The 27334-nt window shown below is 37.0% G+C and overlaps 1 protein-coding gene across 7 annotated transcripts in view; it reads right to left on the bottom strand.

The window, feature by feature from the left end:
- The window catches only part of DYNC1I2 (dynein cytoplasmic 1 intermediate chain 2), a 43068-nt gene that overhangs the window by 9352 nt on the left and 6382 nt on the right, over positions 1–27334 (bottom strand). For 4 of the 7 annotated variants that reach the window (XM_073305829.2, XM_073305828.2, XM_073305830.2 and 1 more), the window contains 3 exons: positions 17816–17960; positions 14207–14266; positions 12709–12824 (listed from right to left, as the gene is read on the bottom strand). In XM_073305829.2, coding sequence (XP_073161930.1) covers positions 12709–12824; positions 14207–14266; positions 17816–17960 — 321 coding nt within the window. The remainder of the gene's footprint in view (positions 1–12708; positions 12825–14206; positions 14267–17815; positions 17961–27334) is intronic. The other 3 variants (XM_073305825.1, XM_073305826.1, XM_073305831.1) reach the window with 3 other exon arrangements.

The raw sequence follows: 27334 nt of genomic DNA, 5'->3' as shown, positions 1-27334 counted from the left end.
TGCATATGGAATAGTTTTACATAAATTGATGCAGTTCCTAAAACGTAATCCTTAAAAAGGATAATGTTTGGTTAAAGTGAAGGAATATTAATCAGAACATTATCTACACCACTATTTAGTATACAACAGTCATACCAAATTGCGTAGCTGTGTAAACTGAAACAGAATACATAAGCAATTGTAGAGAATTCACAGTGGAAATCTCTAAATTTACAAGCATTTATCATTCCAGACAGAATATGAAAGTACCACAGTTTTATGTAACATGCTGACACATTAATGCTGCAGAATAAAGAAAATCAAATGTCTAAAATAGCCTACAGAGCTGCTGCTTACTTGTGATCTGAAACCATCAGTGTCTAATGGGTCTTCATATGGCATAAAGATGACTTACATTAGCTTTCAGGTTGCTATTCTGAGAGGCAAATTTTGCTAAAGATAATAGCTGAGAGATTACATTTTCTTTTCTGTCATTCTAAATGCAAGTCTCATTATCTGTATCATGTTTGGCAATGAGAATTTTAAAGCAAAATGTGTTTTCCCTAATTGCAATGAATAAGGTAAAATGTTAATGTTCTGGAATACTGACAAGGTTTACAGCACTTTTTACATTACTACATTTTATCCTTTGAATACTGTAAACCAGAAAATAACTTTAAATTACTTAGTGTTGTGGAATATGCATTTCCTGTCTTTTCTTCCTCTCCTTTCTAAGGTAAGTTTTTGAAAAGACTATTTTTATTGGTTAAACAGCTATGTCATCTGTCTATAAGGGAATGGCAGCAGGAGTCTACAGCATGCTTCATCACAAGTAACGAGACAGTATTCAACAGGGACTCTACTTGTTTGTCACAGACGTTTCTCTGACCCATGTTTAAAGTTCTCTAACAAAAAACACACACGAGCACACACACAAAAGAGTGGTCAAGGGATGGGAACCAGCTGCCAAGCCATGCTCCCAGCAGCCAGGCCAGCTGACTAGATAGCAACAACCAGATGGTACTGCTGGGATTGTGTGTCTCTGCTATGAGGTGGCAATGGGATGGCACAACATTTTTCTGCCTCACTGCTTCCAATCATGTCTTTCCCCAATGGCAAGCCCGTGCAATTACCAGCACTCCAGGAGGTCCACAGACAAGCCTTTACCCTCTAAACAAAATACAGCTTGTAGGCCATACCAGCTGCCAAACCACACACATAGTGATAGGTTTAGAGAGGTCTGAATGTCTTTTTAACTCCATAGTACAGGCAATAAAAATATAACTGTACCTGCAGGAAAGAAAGCTTTAAGTGACACTGTATAATGCTCACAATAATACAAACTCCAACTTAATCAAAATGATAATGACGTATGCCAATCGTACATTACTTGAAATTGAGCGATTTTTACGTTCTGACAAGTTTACAGAACTAGGATAAATGGCATGAATGATTTCAATATATGCTCATACTTTTGAACCAAATGGTGAAGGTTAAAATCTTTCCTTTCAAGGGCCTCAATCAGCCACAAAGGAAAACAGTAATCACTGTCTTTTCAGCCAGCCCAACCGCATTTGTCAGCCCTTTCTCTGTCAATGCAGCCAGAGCAATCAACCTGCCAAACATTCAGAATGGAAAAACAATCTGAAAATACAGGGTATAATGCACCTGCCAGTGAAAATGGCCATTTCAAGAAAAGCTAGTGATCTCAGTGACCCTGCTGAGGAGGCGGTGGTGCAAAGGGGAAAGAACGCGTAAAAGAATTCTTAGTGATCTCCACTCTCTTGCACATTGACACTTCCTTACAAAGCACGCCAATTACAGCTTTTGTGCTACTTAAAAAAAAGCTTTTTTGCGCAAAATAATCACATGGAGAAACAGAAAGACACTGCTCCTTTTTAGATGGATTCGCATGTACAACTGACTATTAATCTGAAAACTGTATAACTTGTAGCAATTCTAAACTGTACTGTTCAAAGCAAACTGAAATTCTAATGTCCAGTCACTGTGGGTGTGAACACTGATAAATTTATATTTAATAGATATGACTGAGAATAGCAAATTGCAAGACAACTGATGTACAATGAAAATTTAATTATGTAAAAATATTTGTTTCCCCAACCAATCTTGCTGCAGTTAACAAAATGCCCTATATTTAGAGACCTGGATTCTGGTCACTCTGGACAGCTACTCTAGCTTTAAATTTAATGAATCAGAAAATGCATCCCAACTTTGCTGCATCACACTGATTTTAAGTACCATTTTCAATGACAGGAGTCAAATTCCTAACAAATGCAGATGGTCAGCTGTTTAGTGCTAAGTGACCTCATAATCTACATATTTTACAGAAAAGATATTGTAGCAGATTGCTCCTCCCTTTTCATGTTTCAACATAGATGGTGTATATTAGAGACATCCAAATTCCTTCATATTACTTTCAGTATATGTTGTCATCTTATTAGTTACTGCTGCAGCTGAGTCCTAGACATAGTAGAGCAGCAATTATTCCAATACTTTAAGTTATCAGGGCTTTTGATGACTCAGTCCTATTTTTAGGTTTACATATGTACAAACATCCCCCTGGCTCATAAGACTTGTTGCCTTAATTCTATTGTGGTTACTTTACATTAAGCAACACTATTATATATATATAAAAAATGGATTAGTAAAGAATCTTGAATTAAAACATAAAAGCTTAGAAAATTAAAACATTGTATATCAAGTTGTTAACAAAAGAATGGTCCCTACCAAGAGAAACTCACAATCTAAAGACACAACCAGAATCCACTGGAGAACAGGAAGGATCAGAGTTAAGTTTTTAAAATGTCCTTTCCTCTCCTATTCTCCCCTCCCCCCAACTCGTTTCCCCCCAGTCACCACCTCTTACTTTAACAATAATGGTCCAAGTGTTAAGTGTTCGCAGGGGTTGTGATACAATATGATGAATAGCAACACACACTAAAAAGTATTAGAAGTTCTAATGTCGAAAAACAGTTTACCATTTCTAATGCATTAAGTACTCATTTAAAATCTAAATGCATCACACCAACCCAAAAACGTGTCATCTTAGCCTGAATTTTTGCAGAGATGACCTTCTCTACTTCAGCCTCCCCTCTGTTCATTACTGACAACTTTATCTGCTGGGTGTTTATACCATTTAAGTTAGCAATACATCTGATACAATTTCTAGTTTTTTTTAAAAATGCTAACCTTTTTTCCCCCAAAAAAGACGAAGATAAAGCAGTCAAAACTTTAAAAACTGCACAGGATCATGAAGACTGGAAACGGGTCTGTATGTCACATCAATTTATTGATGAATATTCATTACAATATTCTAAGTGGTTAACTCCATGTTTTTTCCTGACAGGGGATCTAAGGTTATAAACTAAGCAGTAAAGAGTGCATAAAAGTAGCAGTTACTTTTAAAGTGACAAATCTCTTGTCAATGAATGCTAAAACCAGAGTTAATGAACCACTGAATTTTTACTTTGAGTTAACATCAAAATTGTGATGTATTTTGGTGAGATGGAAAGAAAAGCAGTGCTGTAAATTAGTCTGCACCTAGCAGTAACGCTATAGAGTGAAGTTCCAGTTGTCTGAGTAATCTGTTGCTGAGTAGGTTAATCAAAGTTAAATCATCTGTGAAATGGGTGGCTTTTGTTAAGATGAAGTTGTCTTCCTATTAAGTTTTCCTTCTGTATTTCATTGTATATTTATAGCATGTACTGGGAACTAAAGGCATATATAAAACTAAACTATTTCTTAAAGAGTACAGTTGGAATATATAAATACTATGCGTGGTGTTGTTTGTATTGCTGTAGCACCCAGAGGCCTTACATGCAGATGTTAAATATATTTAAAACCTGAGTTAAAATGATCAGTCTTAACCAAATAATATTTTGATCATACAAGTTTTATGCATTTTTTTAAACTAATAATTAAGCAGTTATAAGTCACCAATAACAAATTACAAATACTTAGTGCGGAGCTAATACAGCAATATTGTCTTTAGTTAACAAATAATTACATATGACTTGCACAAATGCACTTTACTGTACAGAGACTGCAAATACATTAATTTTATAATCTACAAGAGTAAGGAATACAATAATTGTAAATTAAGAGGTTCCCAGTTTTTAAGTATATTACACATCAAAAGTGTCCCATCTATGCAATAAATTATTGAAATAAGCCAAGTCCATCTGGTTCTGAGGAAATACATTACTAAATAATGTCCCAAGCAGAAACTGAGTGTAATTCTTTGCTAATTTTCACATTTATACAGATCTTCTGTTGATTTTCATGTTTATAATACTTACCTGTTCACATATACCTTTTTCTCTTTGTGTCTTTCTCCCCAGACTCCTGTATATTATACTTATTAGTGCAATACTCTATTCTACTGCTTATCAGCAATTCACTCATAGGAAATCACTCTGAATTCCCTAACAAACATGAACTGCAAAACTTTCAGGGAGTGTGTCAGCCTGCACACTTCCCCCATTTACTTTCTGAATGTAGGGTGAGTTTTTACTTCAACATCAAACTTGTGATGTATTTTGGAGAGATGGAATGAAAGGCGGTGCTGTAAGTTAGCCTATACCTAGAAATAAATACTAGAATGTGAAGTTCCAGTTGTCTGAGTAATCTGAAAGGAAGATGTTATAAGAGAGATGGTTATAGAGAAAAACTGTCACCTGACTTCTTACTAGACATCCTACATTCAATCCTCTGCTGTATTGGAGTACCTTTGGCACAAACAACTAAGGGGAAGCCAACATGGTGCTTTGCCATCTTTCCGTCTCCCCAAATCATGGGCCTGTCCAGAGGCTGACCTGGCACAACAACTAAGTCCAGCCTAAAGACTGGACTAACTTTCTCTGGCTACCACTAACAGCCCCTGCATTAAGGTTAAGGTCATCTGAGCACACCGTGCTCCAGATATATGCCCTCTGATGGGAGCAAGGAAAGCCAAAATTGGCTGGCTACCTCAACTATAGATTAGCCGAGGATTCCCTCACAGCAGGGGAATCCTCAGCTGCTCCTTTCAGCTTTACAGTCACTTTGTAATGCTCTGATACAGCACAGTAGAGTAGAACCTCAGAGTTACACACACCTTGGGAATGGAGGTTGTTTGTAACTCTGAAACGTTCGTAACTCTGAACAAAACGTTATGGTTGTTATCTCAAAAGTTTACAACTGAACATTGACTTAATATGGCTTTGAAACTTTACTATGCAGACGAAAAATGCTACCTTTAACTATCTTAATTTAAATGAAACAAGCACTGAAACAGTTTCCTAAGCTTGTCAAATCTTTTTCTTTTTAAGTTTCCCTTTATTTTTTTAGTAGTTTACGTTTAACACAGTACTGTACTGCATTTGCCTCTGCTGCTGACTGACTGCATACTTCTGGTTCCAAATGAGGTGTGTGGTTGACCGGTTAGTTCATAACACTTAGGTTCTACTGTATCTAGTTTTAAGAATTTGTTTTATGCCGGTTACGCAGGGTCGAGGCCTGTGTATATACACACACAATTTAAACATTTAACAATAAATGAGCCACATCCTACCTTTTGTCTAACAGAATCAGTGTTTCTCAAACCCTGGTCCATAAGTGCTTCCATGACAAAGGTGCAACGTGGCATTTAAAACAAGAGGTGGGCCTCCTATCCCAGAAAGCATCCATTAACAATGAGCCAGTGTTTAAGCAGAATTCCCTTGGATGCCTATTCCTGTTTGCATTACACATGAATCATATCAAGTCTTTGTCAGGTGTCCCTGGTATTAAAATTCTTTCATGATCAAATTTGCTGACACCATAAAAATTGATGGGTAGCAAATCACAAGAGGACAGCCCAAAACTATAAAATGACCCAGATAGATTAGATTAGTTCAGTGGCAATTATAGGCAACGGGCAGATTTAGTACAAAGGAATGAATGAATTCAATACTCTACATTATGGAAAGGTAACAAAAACAAAATAAGGAGAGAATGTTACCAAGACAACATACGTGTTGCATTGGAACAAGTTTATTTTCATCTCATCTCCTTTATGTTGTTCTAATACTACTTTAGGTTATCAATCATTATAGCTACTGCATAGGTGTGAGATTAGCACTGGCGGGGGGGGGGGGGGAGAGAAGACCATCCATAAGAGAAGATCTGGCTGAAGAAACAGTCCACAAATATGAAAAAATTGTGAATTACTGCAATATTAGTCTAAAATGTGCTTTTTCATTATCTTTTAAAAAATGTTTTAAAACAGATTTATTTGACCTACATCATAAAGCTGGATTAGTTTTTGACCACCACAGGAAGGCTACTCTAGCGCCAAGGTCCCGGACTGAGCAAATTCAAGAACATTAAGGCCCTCCATTGAGAATGTCTGGCTGCCTCTCCCCAATGGTTATCTATTATTTGTATTACCATAGCACCAAGGACTCCTACCATGGATCAGGACCCCACTGTGTTAGGTGCTGTGTTTGCTTCCTTCTAGACTATACTCTTTACACAGAGACTAGGAGTACTTTGTGGACACACAAAATCTTCAAGTGGTAGGTGCAACCTGAAGAAAGGTTTAGTAAACTTCCTTTATAAGTCTGTTTTGTACTCTGGAATTCTGCTTATGTTTTAGCATTTATTGAATTTACTTCATTTTAGGACCAAGAATTAAGAAAAGAAGGTACTCTGCTGTGTTGCTGGGAGCATGTATGAAAAACTGTGGCAAAACATTCATTAATGAATCTCTTAAAAGACTATTTATTTCATCCTAGTCACAAAATTGAAAAAACACATGTTGAGAGCTATGCTTATATTGTTCTAGTGTGTCAGATGAAAAGCAAAAGAGAACGATTTCCAATCTCTCCAAGACACTGAGTTTCTCATCACTATTTTAAGGAACTCAGAGGTCATAATACAGCTATACAACAATAGGTGAACAATTGTCATGCCTTCCATTGCCTGCAGCTACAACACATCCGGCTTGGATGTGGTCACATTTCATAAACACAGGCCTCCTATAACAGAAGTGAGATAGATGAGGCCAGCTAGTGCTTGGAGGAAAGACTTTCAAGCAAAATGGAACATGGTCAAAAAAGTCATGATTCAGTATGTGACACTTTTCCATCTGAATCAGTACTGGACCAAGTGTGGGGGCATGACATAAGGAGGCACTGTACTGACTTGCAGATGAAATGTAAAGTCAAGATCCTCATTTAGCCCCTATATCTTAGAACAATAACTACCGAACTGGAATTGTCGACCTACCTAAATCCTCCTATAGGATAGGGTCGTCTTAATTTCCATACTGGGCAGTGTTCAGAGAAGTGCCCCCTTTTCGACCTATTTCACTGAGGGTTAAGTGATCTGTACAATTTCAAGTTTGATGTTCAAATGAAAGACACTAATTATTATTAAAACTCAGGTCAACCATTTTATCAACCTTCACACCCCACCAGCGTGCTTAAAGAGGAGAAATGAGGCTTCAGACATTCTGAAAGGACCTGAGATTGTAAGTCATCCACAGAAAAGGTATGCGACTTCAAATTATATGTACAAACAAGGACCACTGGCCAAAACACACGATAAAACACTTACAGCTAAAAAATACAGACACCATGCTGTATACGTAGCACATAGACAAGTACAGAGAATAAGGCTGAATGAACTGTCTCTGGTTGCTTGACTTTCACAACCTTTCCTGCCAAAGTCAAGCACCTAGGGAAGAGCTGGGGGAGTCCAGTAAGGCTGCCTCTTTCCTCTTTTTTGGGGTGAGGAGGAGGCATGGGCAGCAGAGAGTTTGAGAGAAAGGAAACATGTTAAATGGAGTTCCAAAATTGTTTTAAACTACACTTTTTAGGATGTCATAATTGAGAAATGCTGTGTCTAATTCACCACACATTTTATAGAAAAAAATTGACCTCCGCTCTGGATCTAACCTGCTAATTTTCATTTGTGGATTTTTGAGGGAACTGCCAAAATTAGGATTATAAATGGAAATTCAGTTGCAACCCTAACTCTGAAGTGACTGCCTCTGACTGTATAGTCAGATCTTCTAATACAGACATAGTTTGAGTATACAGATGAAGGAGATTCCAATACACATTCTCATCATCATGGTTCCCTTTATACAGAACATTTTGTTAGTCTATGTAATATCAAGTTACCCTATGTTAAACAGAACAAGCTTCAAGTATACTTCTTAGTCTTGCTACTTAGTTTAAACACTATGAACTAGAAATTCCATAACTAAATACCGCCTAGAGATTAAATGTGATAATTGAAAAGATATACATGAACTAAAGGTGCTCCATTCTCACCAAACTCACACAACTCATGCGTACATATTTGCCTGTATCCTCTTAGATATTTTAGATAGGAAAAAACTATGACCATAGCATCCCACATTTCAAGACTCCAGTTTGCTGTGGCAATTTCACTTTCTGACTGTAGTATTATTTGTAGTCCCCATATTAAAGAGGCGGGAACATAATTCCCAGTTATTTATTAAAGATGTATTTGGAAAGAAGTCGTATAAAAAAGACATTCAGGCTTCAAAGCAAATTTATCAGTCCCATTTCTTAATACAAGTGTCAAGTCACTTTTGAGAGATGCACATTCACAATACCAGTAGATTTAACAATACAATTAAAGCAGTAGTTCTCAAGCGAACAGGAAGCAAGGAACTTTTAAGTTTGCTTGCACCCACCCATCCTAGTTTATAGTGTCCAAGGGAGGGTTCTGGTAATCACCAGTGGGAGGCAGACAGTTCACAGTCACTTTCCTGAACTAAAGCTCTTTAACTACAGCATATCTGTTGAGAGTAAAACTAACAAGGATCATGCAATCTCAGGCAATTTCACACACAGCAGGCATTGTAAGTAAAGCACTTCAGCACACAACCCATGTGCTAACTCTCCACCTTCCAGTGAGAATCTGAAAAAGGGAAGAAAATGAGAGGGGGTGGGAAAAAAGAGGCAAAGCAAAAGAGAAAGACTAACATGGAAGGAAGAAAGACGGAAGACAATGAGAACTTTGGTAGCTCACTTGCTTTTTTGACATAGTTATATGGGTTATTACAGTTTATAGGTAAAATTGCCTTGATAGATTAAAAGTAACATAGGGCAATTTTTCCCCTGGAACTGTGATCTACTCCCTGGGACTATGTTCCATGAGCCAGAAGCTATTTGGAAATAATGAGACAAAATGGGCGAGGTAATATCTTGCATTGGACCAACTTCTGTTGGAGAGAGAGATGAGCTTTCAAGCTTACACAGACCTGAGGAAGTTCTCTGTGTAAGCTTGAAAGCTCATCTCTCTCTCCAACAGAAGTTGGTCCAATGCAAGATATTACCTCGCCCACCTTGTGTCGTTAATATCCCAGGACCAACACGGCTACAACACTGCATATCACAATAGAAATAATGAAACAACCAAGAATCTCACACTTAATATTTGCAGTCTTTCCATTAGGAAATGCTGTTTTCCAAAAGTATGGACTTTCCCAAAGTTGCATGAAAAGGGAGCCTGATGTAGAAGGTGTCAACACAGAAGTTATTTCTGTCACCAAAAACACATTTAAATGAATATTGTCAATTTAAATACACTTTTGTCCAATATTTTTACCTACTATTTTTATATATAAACAAAATTAGTATAGCTGAAAGAAAAAAAATCTTTTCTGTAACCTATTCGTTTACTTTGCATATAGTCAGGTTTCACTGTTTGTGTGGATCTCATAGCAATAGGGAAGAGAAAAACATCTGTAAAAATTGAAAAGAGTGACTATAAAACCACCAAAACATGCAGAGGAATTAAGGGGCAGTTGTAGCACTTGAAACTATTTTAAGTCGGTTTTAAATTCACTACATTTCAAGATAGCATTCTTCCTTTAGAATGTTTCAAGTTTAATCTTTGAAAAACCTGAACTGCCTTTTTCTAGACTATATTAGAAGGTAACCAGTTGTACTTCCAATGCATGTTCCATCACACTGTCTCATTCAGTGGTCTAGATATACAAATGGATGGAAGGAGCAGTATTGCATAGTTATGCTACAGGGAGCTTCCTAGGCAAAGGAGTGGTTATTTTCAGGAAAGTCAATGAGGGTACAGAATTTGAGAGTTAAGTCATCTTTAATCCTCTAAAAATGTATGTTACGGGACTTAAGATGGATTTTCAGGTTTAACTCTGAGTTCAATGTATCCAGTTCCCCTTTTGTCACTTAAGTTGCCAGATTTAAAACACCCCTCCCCACCCAAATTTCTAAAATAAAATTGTATACAAATCACTCTGAAATACTAAAGCTTGTTTGAGCACAGGTAACCAGAAAATCATGAATTCTAATCCAAGTATTCATGGTTTTGGAGGCAAGAGAGAATAGAATAAATTACTTAACCTCTGACTCAATCTCCCCATCTATAAAACAGGAATATCTACTTACTGCTTGAACATCTTATGAGGATTATTAGTAAAATACTTGGATGAAGAATGCAATCCAAGAGATAAAATTTCATCTGTTCATTAATTTTCCCTCAGCCTATGCAAAATTTGCAGCAACACCATGTTAAAGAGAGACACACTCAACCCTTAGCAGACTTACTTTTAGAACTCTCAAAAAAGTAAACTCTCCTACATACAGTTTCTGCATAAACTCCTATTTTTTTTCCAGACAAGATTCTTTAAGGAAAAGTTGTTCCATCACTGAAAAATTCTGAGATGCCACCCAGCTGTGATCACACCAAAACAGTGAATTACATGATGCCACGAAAGTGGAGGAGAGTTTGAAAACTGACAGCAGACACCATGCCCAACGCAATACACGTAGAATGTGAATGCACACCTATATGGCTCTTGCTACTGTAAGCTCTTAGAGGCAGAATTGAGACGACCTCATAAATAAAGAACAGTTAAAGTGGAAATCAGCATTTTCATGAACTAGTGAGTTCCTGAAGAACAATGTGATTCCTCTGATGTCACTACTGATGTACCCTTGAAAAGCAAGCATTCAGCTTCCATTTTTGCCAGTGCTCCAAGTAGACGCCACCATTCAAAAACTGAAAAGAAACTACAGAAAAGCCTTTGAACTGGTAAGTATTTTTAAAAACCCTCACATATGAAGGGATAGAAAGCTTGTTCACAAGAGAATGGATTTGCCTGTGATCTGTAGGCAATATATTGAATATTCAATAAATACGTTTTATTGAAATATTAGTACATATTTCAGTTTGTCAGATAAATAAAAATAAATACTAGGTCTATATATATTTTTGTGGGGAAATAAAACAAACCATTTAAATACAGGGAAAAAATCCGCTTCTACTCTAGTTTATCAAGTTTAGAAACCTGCTCTCTTAGGTGTTTGGAACGTATATTGGATTCCCTTACATGAGGCAAAACGGGGAAAAAGAAAGAAAAGCTCTTTTTCAACAGAGAGGTAGTAGTACTGTGACTTGCTTTTTCTCATTTCTCTTCTATAGAGGTGTGCTTCTAATATAAGTGGCTTCAACATAAACCACTGCCAAATGTTTAAAAAGTACTGATGCAAGCTAGAGTGCTATACATTCTGCATCAAACCTTTTCAGACAATATGCTTGTGATTCTTAAATGAAAAGATTTAAGAACTAAATCCTGTAAAATATAAATTTAACAGAATAAATGAACACATTGCCCATAGCTTTTATCTATATTTGAGAAGATGCCAGAAAATTAAACACAAACCCCAACAAAGCTAGGAAATACAAAATTGGAAGTTGAAATTCTAGGCCCTCAATTTATGTTCTCATAGTGAACTTCTCATCAGAGATCAGGCAGGAAGTCACACTGAACAATTCAGTGTTTTTGTGATATGAACTAAGGACTAGGCAAAGACCAAATATTGTCATTTGTGATCGAATTCCCAGGTCTCTAAAGTTTAACAGCAAGTGAATTAACCCACTGAATCTTCTTTAAAAAAATCTCTTTCCTGCAAAGACAGCGAGTTACAACTGAAGCTTTAACTTAGAAATTTCCAACTCTTTTCAGTTTGTGCCATAAGCTGAGTCAAATATGTGATTAGCATATGCAACTCCTATTTTCATCAATGGAATTTTGATCAATGATTAATGGCAGTCTGTGTCCCAACACATAAAAATCAATTTATAAAAATAAGAGTCTTTGAGAGTGGCATCACTAGCAGTTGACAGAAAAATGCCACCTTCAAAGACTCTTATTTTTATAAATTGATTTTTATGTGTTGGGACACAGACTGCCATTAATCACTGATCAAAATTCCATTGATGAGAATAGGAGTTGCATATGCTAATCACATATTTGACTCTTAGCTTAAGAAAACATAAGCCTTCAAATAAACTGATTTTGTTACGTTAATGTGCATGGAACACATTCTACATTGCTTAAACATCAGGAAGTCTACAAATAAATGTAGTAAATCTTCTAGAAAACTGTGTATTTGGGAGAGGAAAATACGAGTGCTTAATAGGTTTCCTTTAATTAATTACAAGATGCAGGATGACATTCTTTAAAAAGACGTGTATGGACTCAAGACATTACCAGTCATCCCTCAGATCAATTTACACTTAACTATGTCCAGCTCTGAAACACTATTTATTTTGTAAAATATTAAACATCAAATAGAAATGACTGATCTCCATCTGTCCTTCTAGAATAGTCTTGGTACATTTTAATAACCAGAAAAAATACATGTAATAGTAGTATAAGTTAACATTCACCTTCCTTTGGTTGAGTCATAACTGGTGTTTGAGTCTCCTTCGTGTATGTAACAATTTCTCGGGGAGGAAAGTCAACTTGTGTAATTTTAGCCATTCCAAGTTTAATAGGTCCACGTCTAAATAAAATGAACAGAGACATCAGAACAATTGATATTTTTAATACAATCATGATTAAGTTATAAGGCGTTTCAGATTGCAAGGCATCATCTCACTCCACACTCTAAAAATCAAGTTTAAATCCAAAGGATGCTATCATCTGAAAAATGCTATATATGTTAGTGATATGCTATCTTTATTTTTTAAAAAGGTGTCTGGCTTATACACACAGACTAGAAGAAAAAGAAAAAAGGCAAAGATATCTGGATTTCTTGATTTCACACGAAGTGTTTTTCAAGGCTTGCTAAATCTTAGTGTATGACAAAGCTCTTTTTCACTGGCTAAAGGGTCCATTTTACAAACCAAACTCATGTGAGCACTACCATTGTTTTCCTGCTCACATGAAAGATATTTGCAGGACCAGGGTTCCAAGATTGCATAGCTTGCAAAATTGTTTAATTATTTCTGCAATTAATGACTGTTTGCCAGTCCATTTAATTATGTTGGCCATTTCCTTAGCTCTCCCAAACCTATTATTTAGGACTTAGAACTGTAAGTCTGTTCCCAAACAGTAGTATAATATCCTGGAACGGAATACTAAAGAACTTAAAGATAAAGATTTAACAAGAAAAATTGAGAGAACAAGATCTCATTTACAATACTGACATGGACAAAATGGGTCTAACTGCAACACACACAAGCACACTATATATAAATATATATATATATTGCAAGTTAGACCCACCTCAGGTGAACTTTTATGTAAAAACCCCTATTAACTTCAATTTGTATATTAATCACTAGTCCAATAATCCAGCAATAAAAAGCAGTATATGAATATTAATCTTTCCATCATCTTCTCCCACACTTAAAAAAATTCATTACAGACTAAACAGGCTCAAGGAAAAATTCTAACATTCTTTCTTTAATTTTTGGAAGGCAAACAATTCTATAACATGATGTGGGTCTTAATGAAAAAGCTTACAATTTATAATAGACTTCATGATACATTAGCCACAAAACAATAAGTTCCCATCTTTTCTTATACTAGACACATTTTGTATATATTTAAAATGTGTAGTTATTTTATTTCAATAGAATGACATTTTATAGTTTGTCTTGCCAAGAAAAAAAAAGATGTAGATAAAAAGTTAAAAGACTGAAACATATTGCTGGAAAAATGATAAACTTGCAATCACAGTAAGACTGAAATTGCCTACTATAAGCCAGTTGCACTAAACCCAGGGAGAGCATGAACTTTGATTACTTTCAGAACTTGTGTTCCCTTAATAGTAACTTAAAGTTCATTTTTTAAAAAAAAGAGCTCTCATATTGGAGTATATATATAAAAATTGTATATTTATAAATACACAAAAGAGGGAATATAAAATCTATGAAATACCCCAGATCGGAATCAGAGTGGAGCTGAAGAACTGATGGATCAGTATCCCAATGCAGCGTCCTGATACCGTAGGTTGAACAACCATGCAGCATTAGCAAAAGAGGCCAGAGATTAGTGAAGCAAATACACACTATGAAATGTTAAAGCTACTGTAAGTTTACAGTTTTTTCATTGTTCAAAGGAAACAAAATATCAGTTAGTGGAAATTCAGTGAATGTTCAATGCTACAATACATGCAATAAGTATAAAACAGTTAAACACAAACATACAATTCAGAGCAATTAGAGACATTCAATTCTTTCAGAGATGGGAAATTAAAGCATTGCAGAATCGCTGACAAAAGTAGCCTAAATGAAAGCCAAATGAATAAAAATCCATTTGAAACAGCTTAGGAACTGTTAAACTTTAAACTTCATTTTAAAGCTATACAAATTTGGTTATGTCATACGAAGTCACGTTTGTTAATGTACTGCAATCTTGCCCAAAGCATTAAATATGTGCAGGAAATTGTCATATTGGTAAAGGAAATGAGTCAACACACAAACTTTTTGGTAGAGAAGCAAAATGCGTTTCCACTGGGATACAGAACTGCTAGAGTTTCCAAGATGTGACACTGCTGTAATTATGGGTTAAGCACTGCCTTGGGCTTACAAATGTCATCCGATTTAAAGCCAATTTAAGATATTCAGTATCGTAGAAAACAGTGGGCTTTATATTAAAACGTTTCAAAATAGTGAGTATTCAGCACAGTACATAGGAATAAGAAGGGGAATGGATCTGTTACAGGTCACTTATATAAAATAGGACCTTCTTTATAGTTTAGTCTTGCCTGGAGGGGGGAGGGAAATCTACTTCATCCAGTATTGGTGTCTACTTCTAACTCTACCAGGGCACAAAGAAGCAATTTCAAACAAACATACGTGAAATATTAGCAGCAGAACATCTGCTTTTAGTAAGCTTGTATATGCTACCATACTTTGTAGAGAATTTTACTATTATTTTGTATCAGAAGCTTAAAAATAAAGAACATGTAATATGTTTGTATGCTAGATCAATAAAAGGTTTTTCCATATGATTATTTTAGGAAGACTGAAGTTATTTTCCAGTGTAACTGGAGAGTTCCTAGAAAGATGTAAAGTTGCTCCCAATAGTTTAATACAGTGTGGTAAAAATATTAAATTAAAATTTATGTATCTTTAATTATGTACTAGGTTGTTCTAGTTGCAAGTTTTGGTAAAAAAGGCATGAACCTTTCATTAATGATTTAGTTAGAAATGCAAAGCCCTGAATTTTTATTCTGAATGTTCCTGAGAAACATAGGGAGTGGGGAAGAGAGGCAGAAGATCTGCAATAAACACAGCAACTTGAGGATGAGAAGAAGCACGTATGCAAAATGGTTTACTGATGAAAAGGACAGGAGAAGCAGTCAGGTAAACTGATAGCAGCAGTGGACATAGGGCTTGAACAGTGGTTTACTGCTTATCAGGTAGTTAAGAAATGCAGCTGTGTGCCAACCACCATAAGGGAGAGGTAAAAATGCAAAGGAGATGCTAAGCTAACCAGGAAGACAATCTTTGTAAACTGAGTTGCTGCATAAGAGAAGCACTGTGATCATGTGATCACATAGCTGTTCAACATGCAACTGAAGTGGAATGTTGGGATTAAAGGGTTAAAAACATGGAGAAAAAAAATAGAAGGATCAGTTTTACATTTTCAGATCAGTATCAAACTTTTAGAACTACATTCCAAAAGATGATGTGTAATGATATGGGCACATTGATGGGCCTCTGAAACTGGTTAACTCCTTAACATGGTTTCTAGAGGCGATCATACTAAACTATTCCTGCAGAATGATTTTCCAAATTCAAGATTTTTTGAATACCAGTGTGTCTCACCAAGAGTCCATATGTACTAATATACTATACATAGAGGCAGATATTTTAGTACTTTAAATTATCTGAAAGTATTGTCTGGTGGTTGGCTCTTCTGACTCCCAATGTAATGCTCAAAATTATATTCTTTTTCTACCACTGACTCACTATTTGATCATCAGCAAATTAGGTTGTTTATCTATACCTCAGTTCCCTCACCTGCAACATGGGAAAACTGCTGTACTGTACTTCCAAACTCTGTAAATTGCTGTTAATCCTAACATGTAGGGCACACTGAGATATATGGATGAAATTATAGAAGTGCACGGTATTATTTTCTCTCAGTTTTCAAGCACCTGTGCCTACTCTACATTTATGTGACATGCATTTATGTAACTGCACGTGCAGAATACACAATGGTGAGGACTATAATATTTTCATTAGTTAGAGATGAATTCACCATAAAATGTACATGTGAAGTTTGTTTCATGTCAAACATGTTTCATACTCGCTTCACCATTAAATATTACACATGAATGGAATTTAATCTTCAAATATTTTAGATTAAAATAATGTTAGCAGAGAATAACCCTCCCACCCAATGGATTATGATACAAACGATCCACAGATTTCATGTCACATGTGAACTGTACTACTTAAAATCTGGTTGTTACTAAATGAAAGACTAATATTACTGGATATTTTATTACATCAAAAGTGGGCTTTATCCATGCAGACTGAATGAAATATTAAACACAAAGTAGCATTCAAGAGGCATAGTGTCCACGAACAGCCAGGAAAGCAATGTGTCTCCATGTTAGTGATCTTTTACATTCTCCTAATTTTGGTCATGGCTCATTTTTTAGCAACAACCTAAACTTTTGTTTATGCCACTAACTGGTTATGAAAATAATCTTTTTTTTTTTTTAAACACAGTTAGGATGGTGGGAATAGCAACATTTTAAACTATACATAATGGGGCTCAAGCACTCATTCTTCACAGCATGGGGTATGCAAAATATGGGAATGACACATCAGCCACAACACAAGCATTTGGAAGACATGAATATGTGCATCCTATAAATATTATAGCAAACATCTTATTTAAACTTCTTCAAAAAGGAGCAAAACTCATGTACAAGCACACACAAAGAAATCTAGAAGATTATGTTTTAACAAGTTATTCCATAATATAAACATATAGTGTGATAAGTTAAAAAACATATTTGATAGCAGCATAATACCTTAATCTCTTTGCCAATTAATAGATTTTCTGAGCAAATTATTATGAGAATTTACCTACTATCTGAAGAAAGTGCACATATGACAGTGAAAACATCCCTTTGATATAACATTCTCTTTCCTCCCAGCCACTTTAAACTATCGGTCCATTAGAAACAAACATATCTGATTCATCTTAAAATTAAAAAGAAATTCAAAGTTTCATTTCACATTTTATTTGCAGCTTCAGTATTTAAATAAAATACATTCCAAGAAAATTATCTGAATCAGAGGATAAAATGGTTTTACATAATCACTAGAGTAAAAAACATTAATTGCTTTAGAACAAGAGATGTTATGTGGTTTATCTTAAAAGGACTTAGACATATAAAATTTGACTTAGACGTTTACAAATTTTAAGTTAACACTAACTCAATATTATTTTAAAGCACTTCTCAACCTACAAACATATCTAACATCATTTTAACAATCTAATGTTTTAAGAAAGTTACCATACCTAGATCCAACAGCACCATCACCAGAGTCTTGGCTTCCAGCCTCACTTGGAGTACTCACAGATTTGGAAGATGGAGACATAGGAGGAGGGACTAAATAGTGAAACAGACAGGTATCCGCTGTTACTACTCGTAGAGGTTGCACAGCTTAGGATGTTTCCAAATTAATTTAACATGAAGTATTAAAAAAAAGTGATGGCAAACAAAAAATACGTGGATGAAAATGAATAGTAGAAAGAGAGGGGAAAAGACAATGTTAACATTTCATGCTGGACACTCATGCAACTCTTTGGCATTTAATGTACCTGGGATTTTATATATATTAAACAACAAAAACAAACAAACAAAAAAAGACGCACCCAGGAGAAAATGACTGGTGAATCTTTTTTAAAAAAAGATCTCAGTTTCTACAAAATGCTGCCACCAACTTTCAAAGGAGACAATTTTCCTTACAATTTGTCATTTCCAAATAAGTTCAAGACATTTGTTAGTATAGCATTAAGAACTGTTTTCATGGATTAAACAGATCATAAAATGCACTATTTAAATTCTACTAAATTTGCCTTTGCTTCAGTTACAACTGCAACAATTTGCCATACAATAAGTTTTAACCTGTACTGTTGTTGTTTTATCGGATAATAGTAATTAACACTTCCTTTAGACACAAGAATAGCTGATATCCTGAAGCTGTTTTTTAATTAAATATAATGATGTTATATTTAAAATATATATCTCCTTTAAAAGTTTCAAGCATTTTGGGCGAAGACTGTAAACAAAATTTAAAAAGCAATGTGCTTTTGGGAACTGATGCATAATGAAGAGTGACATCATGCAATTTAAATACCACGCAAAACTGTGTTTCCCCACTCTAGAAATTATGATTTGTAAGAATGGCCTAACCCATCTTTATACCTTTTTGACAGCCTAATAATGCCTCAAAGTTCTTTGCACCTTCTATTTTTCAGTAACAGACACCCAAAGCCATGGTTCTCCCCTAAACTGGGAGTTAAAAAAAAACAAAACAAACCAACCACCAAAAAAAACAACAACCAAAAAACTAACCACCAAAAAACAAAACTCCCCCTTTGCTCCCAAAACAGGGAAAAATTACAGGTAGAGTTGGTAGATAGCTCTTTTTACAGGTATAATTTTACTGGGTAAAAAGAAAAGGAGTACTTGTGGCACCTTAGAGACTAACCAATTTATTTGAGCATGAGCTTTCTGGGTAGTCACTGCCATCTGCTGGATAATTTATAGAATGACTGCCTACAACCCTCTATTCTAGTACAGCATGATTTTATCACTAACTTGTTCAATTAAAAAAAAGGTAATTAACATAAAAACAGACAAACATGAATGAAAACTTTTTCTGCTTTTATTAAATTAAACAGTTAACTCCTGAAAACAGAGCTAAGGGATTATAATGCCCAGACTATCAATTTAGCTCAGACTGTGTCAAATACATGGCCTTGAAAAATATGTCACGGACCACGAAATCAATTCTCCCCTGTGAAATCTAGCTATTGGAGGGGGTGAAGAGGGGCAGGACTGAGGGTGGAGGCTCCTACCATAAATCGAGCTCCAGCTGCTAGTCCTGGCAGGACTGGGGAGGGATGGTATTGCCTCTTCCCCTGCACAGCTGCTGGGGGGTGAGAGAGTCAGCCAACCCCTTTTTGGGTCAGGACCCCCACGAATACACCACCACAAAATTTCGGGTCTAAACATCTGAAACCATAAAATTGACTAAATTTTAAATTCCTATGATTATGAAATTGACCAAAATGAACCGTGAATTCGGTAGAGGCCCTAAAAATGTGCAATCTAGTGATTGAGCTCTAACTAATAGATATAAAATATCAAACACTGAACTATGACATTAAATATCAGAGCCAAATCTAAAAATACTTATGTAAACTACAACTTAAAATTGTATGTATTTATTCTCCAAAGCAGAGCAGCTCTTCCCCACACTCCCTCCAAAAAAATCCAAAGGAAGAAAAGATGAGGACAAATGACTGACTTTCCAGGATTTCTTTTGCCCCAGGAAGCAGCTGCTTACTGTACACAACTTCATAGATCACGAAAGAATCAGATACAGAAAAGGTAAGAGCAGCAATAAAAAACCCCCACCAAAACATGACATAACTGTTCCCTGAACAGGGGGCTGCAAACAGCGGAGTCTGAGAGGGATATACCCTGCTGAAAGAGCAAACACTAATTCTTGGGGTAAGTGAGTTTGTTTCTGTTTGGTTTTTCTTTTGGCTTGCTTAAAGTTTACAGCGTGGTCTATATGGGACTGTGTGTTTGGGGATTGTGTGGGAGTGGGGACCAGAGGCCTGCTAACTGAGTGTGCATTAGCAAGGCTCTAGCCTCCTGTCCCTTGATCCTGAATCACCTTTGATCACCCTTCCCCTGTGCGTTAACGAGGGGGCATGGGTCAAAAAGGCCACATTGCCAATGCCTACACTGCTCCTGTGTCCAGACAGAGGACCCAGTCATGGATGACTCTATGGTGTGGATTTGCAGAGACTGTGACCTGTAGTCCCCATCACAGAAAGCCAGGCTAGAAAGGTCATCCAGTGTGAGAGTTTCCTACTGGTAGAATCCCTCAGGGAGCAGGTGGGAAAGCTACAGGAGGAGGTGGCTAGGTTGAAAATGATTGAAAATATACACATGGAGACCTCCAAGACTGAGGAAGCAATCCATGTGGGGAGGCCAGCAGTAGCACCACCAGGGGAGGAGGAGTGCCTTAATAGGCAGGAAGCTGGATGCTGGCTACTTCTGCTCCCAACCCACCTTCAATAGAGGCCACAAAAACCCCCTCAAAACTAGTTTTCTACCCTGGCAATGAGGAATCTCCCCTAAAGGCGGCACAGGAGAAGCCACATATCCCCAAGGCTGGAAGAAATGTGGCCACCAGTCCTGAGAGAAAACCACCTGCTGGTAAGATATAACCATGGGCAGATCAGACGTGACTACAGGCCTCTGGAGGTGAGGGAGAGGGAGCTGGGGGCACAGGTGGCGGTGTCATCAATCCTTCTGGTCAAGGGTAGGGACCGAGGCAGAGAGAGAGACAGACACATCCTGGGATGAATGCAAAGCCATTCGGTCACAGTGTTGCCAGGAGTGCTTTGACTTCCCTGACCATGGGATGCTGTTCCAAGAAGAAGGGACTGCTGAGAGGAGAGAGGATCAGGAAGGGAAAGAGCATCTGGCTGGCTAACCTACAGAGGAGGGCTTTAAACTACATTCAAAGGGACCAGGAAACAAAAATCCACAGGTAAATCCAAAACATGGAGATCTGGATGAAGGGTCAGAATCTGGGGGGAACATAGGAAATCATAGGAGGGGAAATCTAATCAACATCTTAGATACCTGTACATTAATGCAAGTAGTATGGGGAATAAAAAAAACTAAAAATACTAGTGAATAACCACAATTACAACATACTTGGTATCACAGAGACTTAGTGGGATAATTCATGTGACTGGAATATCAGTATAAAAGGGTACAGCTTGTTCAGGAAGCACAGGCAGGGACAAAAGGGAGGAGGGGTTGCTTTGTACATGAAAGATGTATATACTTGCATTAAGACTGAGACAGAAGTGGGAGGCAGACCTGTTGAAAGTCTCCGAATAAAGATAAAAGGGGTAAAAAACAAGGATGATGTCCTAGTATGAGTCTACTATAGACCATCTAACCAGGAAGAAGAGTTGGAAGAGGCTTTTTTTAAAGTAACAAAATCATCCAAAGCACAGGATGTGGATCTTCAACCTGCCAGACATCTGTTGGGAAAATAATACAGCAGGGCACAGATTATCTGACAAGTTCTTGGAATGCAATGGAGACAACTTTTTATTACAGATGGTGGTGAAAGAGACTAGAAAGAAGAAGTTATTTAAGATTTAATTCTGACAAATATGAAGGAGAATTTGAAGGTGGAAGACAGCTTGGGTGAACATGATCATGAAATGATCCACCTTGATTATCACTACAAAAGGTTTTTTTGTTTTTTCCCCCTCTCCTGCTGGTTAACAGCTCACCTTAAGTGATTACTCTCGTTACAGTGTATATGGTAACACCCATTGTATATAAACCTCCCCACTGTATTTTCTACTGAACGCGTCCGATGAAGTGAGCTGTAGCTCAGGAAAGCTTATGCTGAAATAAATTTGTTAGTGTCTAAGGTGCCACAAGTACTCCTTTTCTTTTTGCGGATAGACTAACACGGCTGCTACTCTGAAACTTTTTTTTATTTCAGTTTTTCACCAAAAGAGCTAACATAGGGAACATAAGTGTAAATGAGCTAGGATCTGTGGAGGATGGGAGAGATCCCAGAGGACTGAAAAACGGCAAATATAGTACATATTTTTCGAAAGAGGAATAAAGACAACCTAGGGTATTCTAGACCAGTCAGCTTTACTTCGGTACCTGGAAAGTTAATGGAGCAAATAAACAGTTTGTAAGCACTTAGTTACCACCGTTATTTTCTTCTAACAGTCAACATGGATTTGTCAAGAACAAATCATGTCAAACCAACCCAATATCCTTCTTTGACAGAAGCCTTGTGGATATAGAATGGAAGCAGTAAATGTGATATATCTCAACTTTAGTAAAGTTTTTGGTACTGTCTCACATGATGTTTTCATAAGCAAAATAAGGAAATATAGCCTAGGTGAACCTGCTGTAAGGCGAGTGCACAACTGTTTGGAAAATGATAGTGTAGTTATCAATGGTTCAATCAAGCCAGAAGGGCATAAAGAGAGGGGTCCCTTACGGATCTGTCCTGAAAGCAGTTCTGTTCAGTATCTTCATAAATTATTTGGATAATGGCAGAGAGAGTACACTTGTAAAGTTTACAGATGATACTAAGCTGGAAGGAGTTGCAAGTGGTTTGAAGGACAGTATTAGAATTCAAAATGATCTTGACAAACTGGATAAATGGTGTGAAATAAATAGGACAAATGCAAAGTGCAACATTGTCATAAATATAAAAGGAAAGGGAAATATAAAGGAAATATAAAGGAAGGAAAGGGTAACCACTTTTCTGTATACAGTGCATTAAAATCCCTCCTGGCCAGAGGCAAAATCCTTTCACCTGTAAAGGGTTAAGAAGCTAAGGTAACCTAGCTGGCACCTGACCCAAAATGGCCAATGAGGGGACAAGATTCTTTCAAATCGGGGGGGGGGGGGGGGGAGGTTTGGTCTGTCTGTGTGATGCTTTTGCTGGGAACAGATCAGGAATGCAAGCCTTACAACTCCTGTAAAGTTAGTATGTAATCTAGCCAGAAAATGCATTAGATTTTCTTTTGTTTAATGGCTTGTAAAATAAGCTGTGCTGGAGGGAATGTGTATTCCTGTTTTTGTGTCTTTTTGTAACTTAAGGTTTTGCCTAGAGGGATTCTCTGTGTTTTGAATCTGATTACCCTGTAAGGTATTTACCATCCTGATTTTACAGCAGTGATTCTTTTATCTTTTCTTTAATTAAAATTCTTTTTAAGAACTTGATTGATTTTTCATTGTCTTAAGATCCAAGGGTTTGGGTCTGTGTTCACCTGTACCAACTGGTGAGGATTCTTATTCTTATTTCTTCCCCAGGAAAGGGGGGTGTTGGGCTTCGGGGGATATTTTGGGGGAAGACGTCTCCAAGTGGTCTCTTTGTTTAAAACTCTTGGTGGTGGCAGTTTACTGTTCAAGGACAAGGCCAAGCTTGTACCGTGGGGAAGTTTTTAACCTAAGCTGGTAAGAATAAGCTTAGGGGGTCTTTCATGCAGGTCCCCACATCTGTACCCTAGAGTTCAGAGTGGAGAAGGAACCTTGACAAACATGCAGGAAGTAATTTTTCGAACAACTGCACAAATACAAAATGGGAAACAATTGCCTAGGAAGTACTGCAGAAAAGGATCGGGGGAGGGGGTTATAGTAGACTGATCACAAGTTAAATGAGAGTCAACAATGTAATATTGTTGCAAAAAAAGTGAACATCATTCTGGGATATATTAGAAGGAGTGTTGCAGGGAAGAGATGACAAGTAATTCTTCCACTCTGCTCAGCACTGATAAGGCCTCAGCTGGAGTACTGTGTCCAGATCTGGCTACCACACTTCAAGAAAGAAGTGGACACATTGGAGAAAATCCAAAGGAGAGCAACAAAAATGATTAAAGGTCTAGAAAATGTGATCCACATGGAAAGATTGCAAAAATTGGGTTTGCTTAGTCTGGAGAAGAGAAGACCAGGGGAAGGGGGAGGCATGATAAGTCTTCATGAAAAAGTTTGTTATAAATGGGAGAGTGAAAAATTGTTCTCATCCACTGAGGACAGGACAAGAAATAATTGGGCTTAAAATTGCAGCAAGGGATATTTAGGTTCGATGTTAGGAAAAACTTCCTTAGAGTAAGGGTAGTTAAGCACTAGAACAAATTATCTAAGGAAGTTGTGGAATCTCCATCATTCAAGATTTTTAAGAACAGGTCAGACAAATACTTGTCAGGGATAGCCTAGATAATACTTAGTGCTCTCTCAGTGCAGGGGACTGGACTAGATGACCTATCGAGGTCCCTTCCAGTCCCACGTTTCTCTGATTCTATAATCACTGCCATGAAAGTAATTAACCAATGAAAACAATCATTTGAAGGTTCCCTGGTTTTCTACACCAAATTTTGCCCCAATTTATATATGATGCAACCCTGTTAGAGACATTGAAACTACATGGAGTGAGAGTCAGGACAGATTTTAGAGTAACAGCCGTGTTAGTCTGTATTCGCAAAAAGAAAAGGAGTACTTAGAGACTAACCAATTTATTTGAGCATGAGCTTTCGTGAGCTACAGCTCACTTCATCGGATGCATACCGTGGAAACTGCAGCAGACTTTATATACACACACAGAGAATATGAAACAATACCTCCTTGACCCGCTAATATACACTAAAGTTAAAATGCTTTTTTCTTTTTAGGAATCTCTTGTTCAACAGAAGACCACACAAGTGTTTAATGAAAATTCTATCTTTATTAAATCCTCTTTGCACCAGAATTATTATTTTTTAAAGAGACAGCACTATATAGGTGGAAAGGAAAGACTAGTGTCAACGTGAGTACCTACTCTATGCCTCCTAGTTTATTTGCATTTGTATGAAGTTTCCATTTTTTTAAAAAACAACTGTTATATACAGCATAGCTGAGTGATTTATCTGTAGTACAATGTGTATATGCTAAAGAAATAGATTCTCATTACCAAAGTAAATGGCAGATCTAATCCAGGGTTTTGGAAAATAATTCTTATTTCTGATGTTCTGCCTATTAAAAAAACCCCTAAAGTTGCTCCTCCCGCAAAATGCTTTTCTTGCAGTGGAAATTACATTTAGAACTGTCCAATACATGTATGATAAAAGCAGATCTAAAATATTGTAATATGAGTAGAAAACAGACTAAAATTAGGCAAAATGTTAAAGGAATTGACAAGAACTAGTCCTTTTAAACTTATTTACCAAAAGGCAACTTGTAGTAGCCTATCACTTACTTATAGTAGGCATATATATCTAGTAAACAGATTTTCAGGTAAAACCATGATTTACTACATCATCTTCTACAGTACTTAATATTTGTAGTATTGATTATGAATAAAGATGCAGTGAAGAGGTTTGAGGCCTAATCTCTTTAGGCTCTGTTACTAGACTAAAACTTGCACACTCTTCCTAGTTAAGAAGTGGGCTAGTGGGAAGAGCAGATCAGAGGACTGTTGAGAAAAAGATTTGTGCACAGGATCCTTATGATAAGCACAAAGAATGTATTATTTCTAGATCATTCTCAAGTTTAGTCTGCGATACTGCAATGCCCCCTTGTGGAGCATGTCATTTCCAAGAAGGCAGTCTTCTCCTTGGTGGGGACAATGTCTATTTAATGCATATGTAATTATCTTACAAGACTGTCCAAATAAGGATGCTTAATTTTGGTTGTTAGAAGATAAAATTTTAATGATTTCTTGAAGCAGTTTTGTGTTTCACTAAGTAAGTATTGTTAGATGTTCAGCTGCATGTGTGTTCTCCCTGTGTGTTGCCCTAGCTCTACGCAGACAGACGGCATAGCAGACCTCGAGCAAACTGTCCAATAACCACAAGATCCGTTAAGGTACGAAGGCACCAGGCCAGGTTTATTGCAGAAAAAGCACAGCAATAACACCTGGCAGACTCTACGAGGATAGTAAGACATGTATGCCCATGACATAGCTCTGTGAATGGCAGGACTTTCCATTCCTTCCTTGGCTGGACCAAGATACTCTCTCAGGGCATGTCTACACTTACCTCTGGAGCAATCGATCCAGCGGGGGTCGATTTATCATTCCTAGTGATGACGCGATAAATCAACTGCCGAGCGCTCTCCCATCGACTCCAGTACTCCACCGGCATGAGAAGTGTAGGCGGAGTCGACAGGGGAGCGTCAGCAGTCAACCTACCAGAGAAGACACTGCAGTAAGTCGACCTAAGTACGTCAGCTTCAGCTAAGTGGTGTAACTTAGATCGATGCCCCAGAGTGTAGACCGATACAAACAAATTACATAAAAATGCAAATTACAAATGCCCCTGTGAGATAGGTGATAACTAGCCACGTTGGGGGCAGTAACTATCTCCTTGTACATGTTGGTTCGATTAAAACATCTCTATTTATCACTCTGTTATCCTGACCTTATCTTTTAGGAGGGGGGTCAGCATGTTCCTTATTCTTGGAAAATATTTTTGTACCATCCTTGATACCGGGATATTTTGGTACCACTCTTCTGAAATGTGTTTGCATACGGACTCTGTGCCTAGCACTTCTTAGAAATGTGTGTTTCTGCAATATCAGCCCTATTCTTGCCCGATTCTGTGAACTTGCAAGCAGGCAAAGCCTGATGTTTGCTCACAGCCTAACTTTTGCTAACTTTGCGTTATATTAGCAAAAGCTTGCCCACTACTTTAGCTCAGGCCTCTAACACAAGGGCTTATATCTCAGGCTCTCTTCCTACTACAAGTATATCTTCTTACATCAGGGATATGGTGGTATTTAAGAAAACGTGGATCAGAGGATGAGTTCTTAAAAGTGAAATCCCATATTCTATCATTAAGGCAATATCTAATATAGGAAAACCACTTTACTGGAAGTCTACAGAAAGGAAAAACTATCAATACGTGTTTACTTTATACATTTTTCCAATACCACTCTTTCCTTTGAAGAAACTTAATTTAACCTGAGTTAGAGCTTGATCAAAGCTACTGCTTGAAGTTAAATATAGCCACTGAAAGGGAGTGTTCTCCACTGTCACATGCAAACAAGGTCCAGGCTTTGGACAAATGGTTCCCTACCTGAAGAGTACCAATTTTGTTAGGGCATGGTTTTTCAGACAATTTTCCATTAACAGTTATACCTTATAAACCCATTTCTTTCAGAGAGATGTACCAGTTCATGGCTTTCAGACTTTCACAGACAGCTAGTAAGCATATGCTTGTGGACTTCTGAAAGAGTCTTTCATATTATTTCAGCAGAACTAT

This window comes from Lepidochelys kempii, chromosome 11, assembly GCF_965140285.1.
Source record: "Lepidochelys kempii isolate rLepKem1 chromosome 11, rLepKem1.hap1, whole genome shotgun sequence".
NCBI lineage: Eukaryota > Metazoa > Chordata > Testudines > Cheloniidae > Lepidochelys > Lepidochelys kempii.
This window is presented reverse-complemented; position numbering and strand designations above follow the sequence as displayed.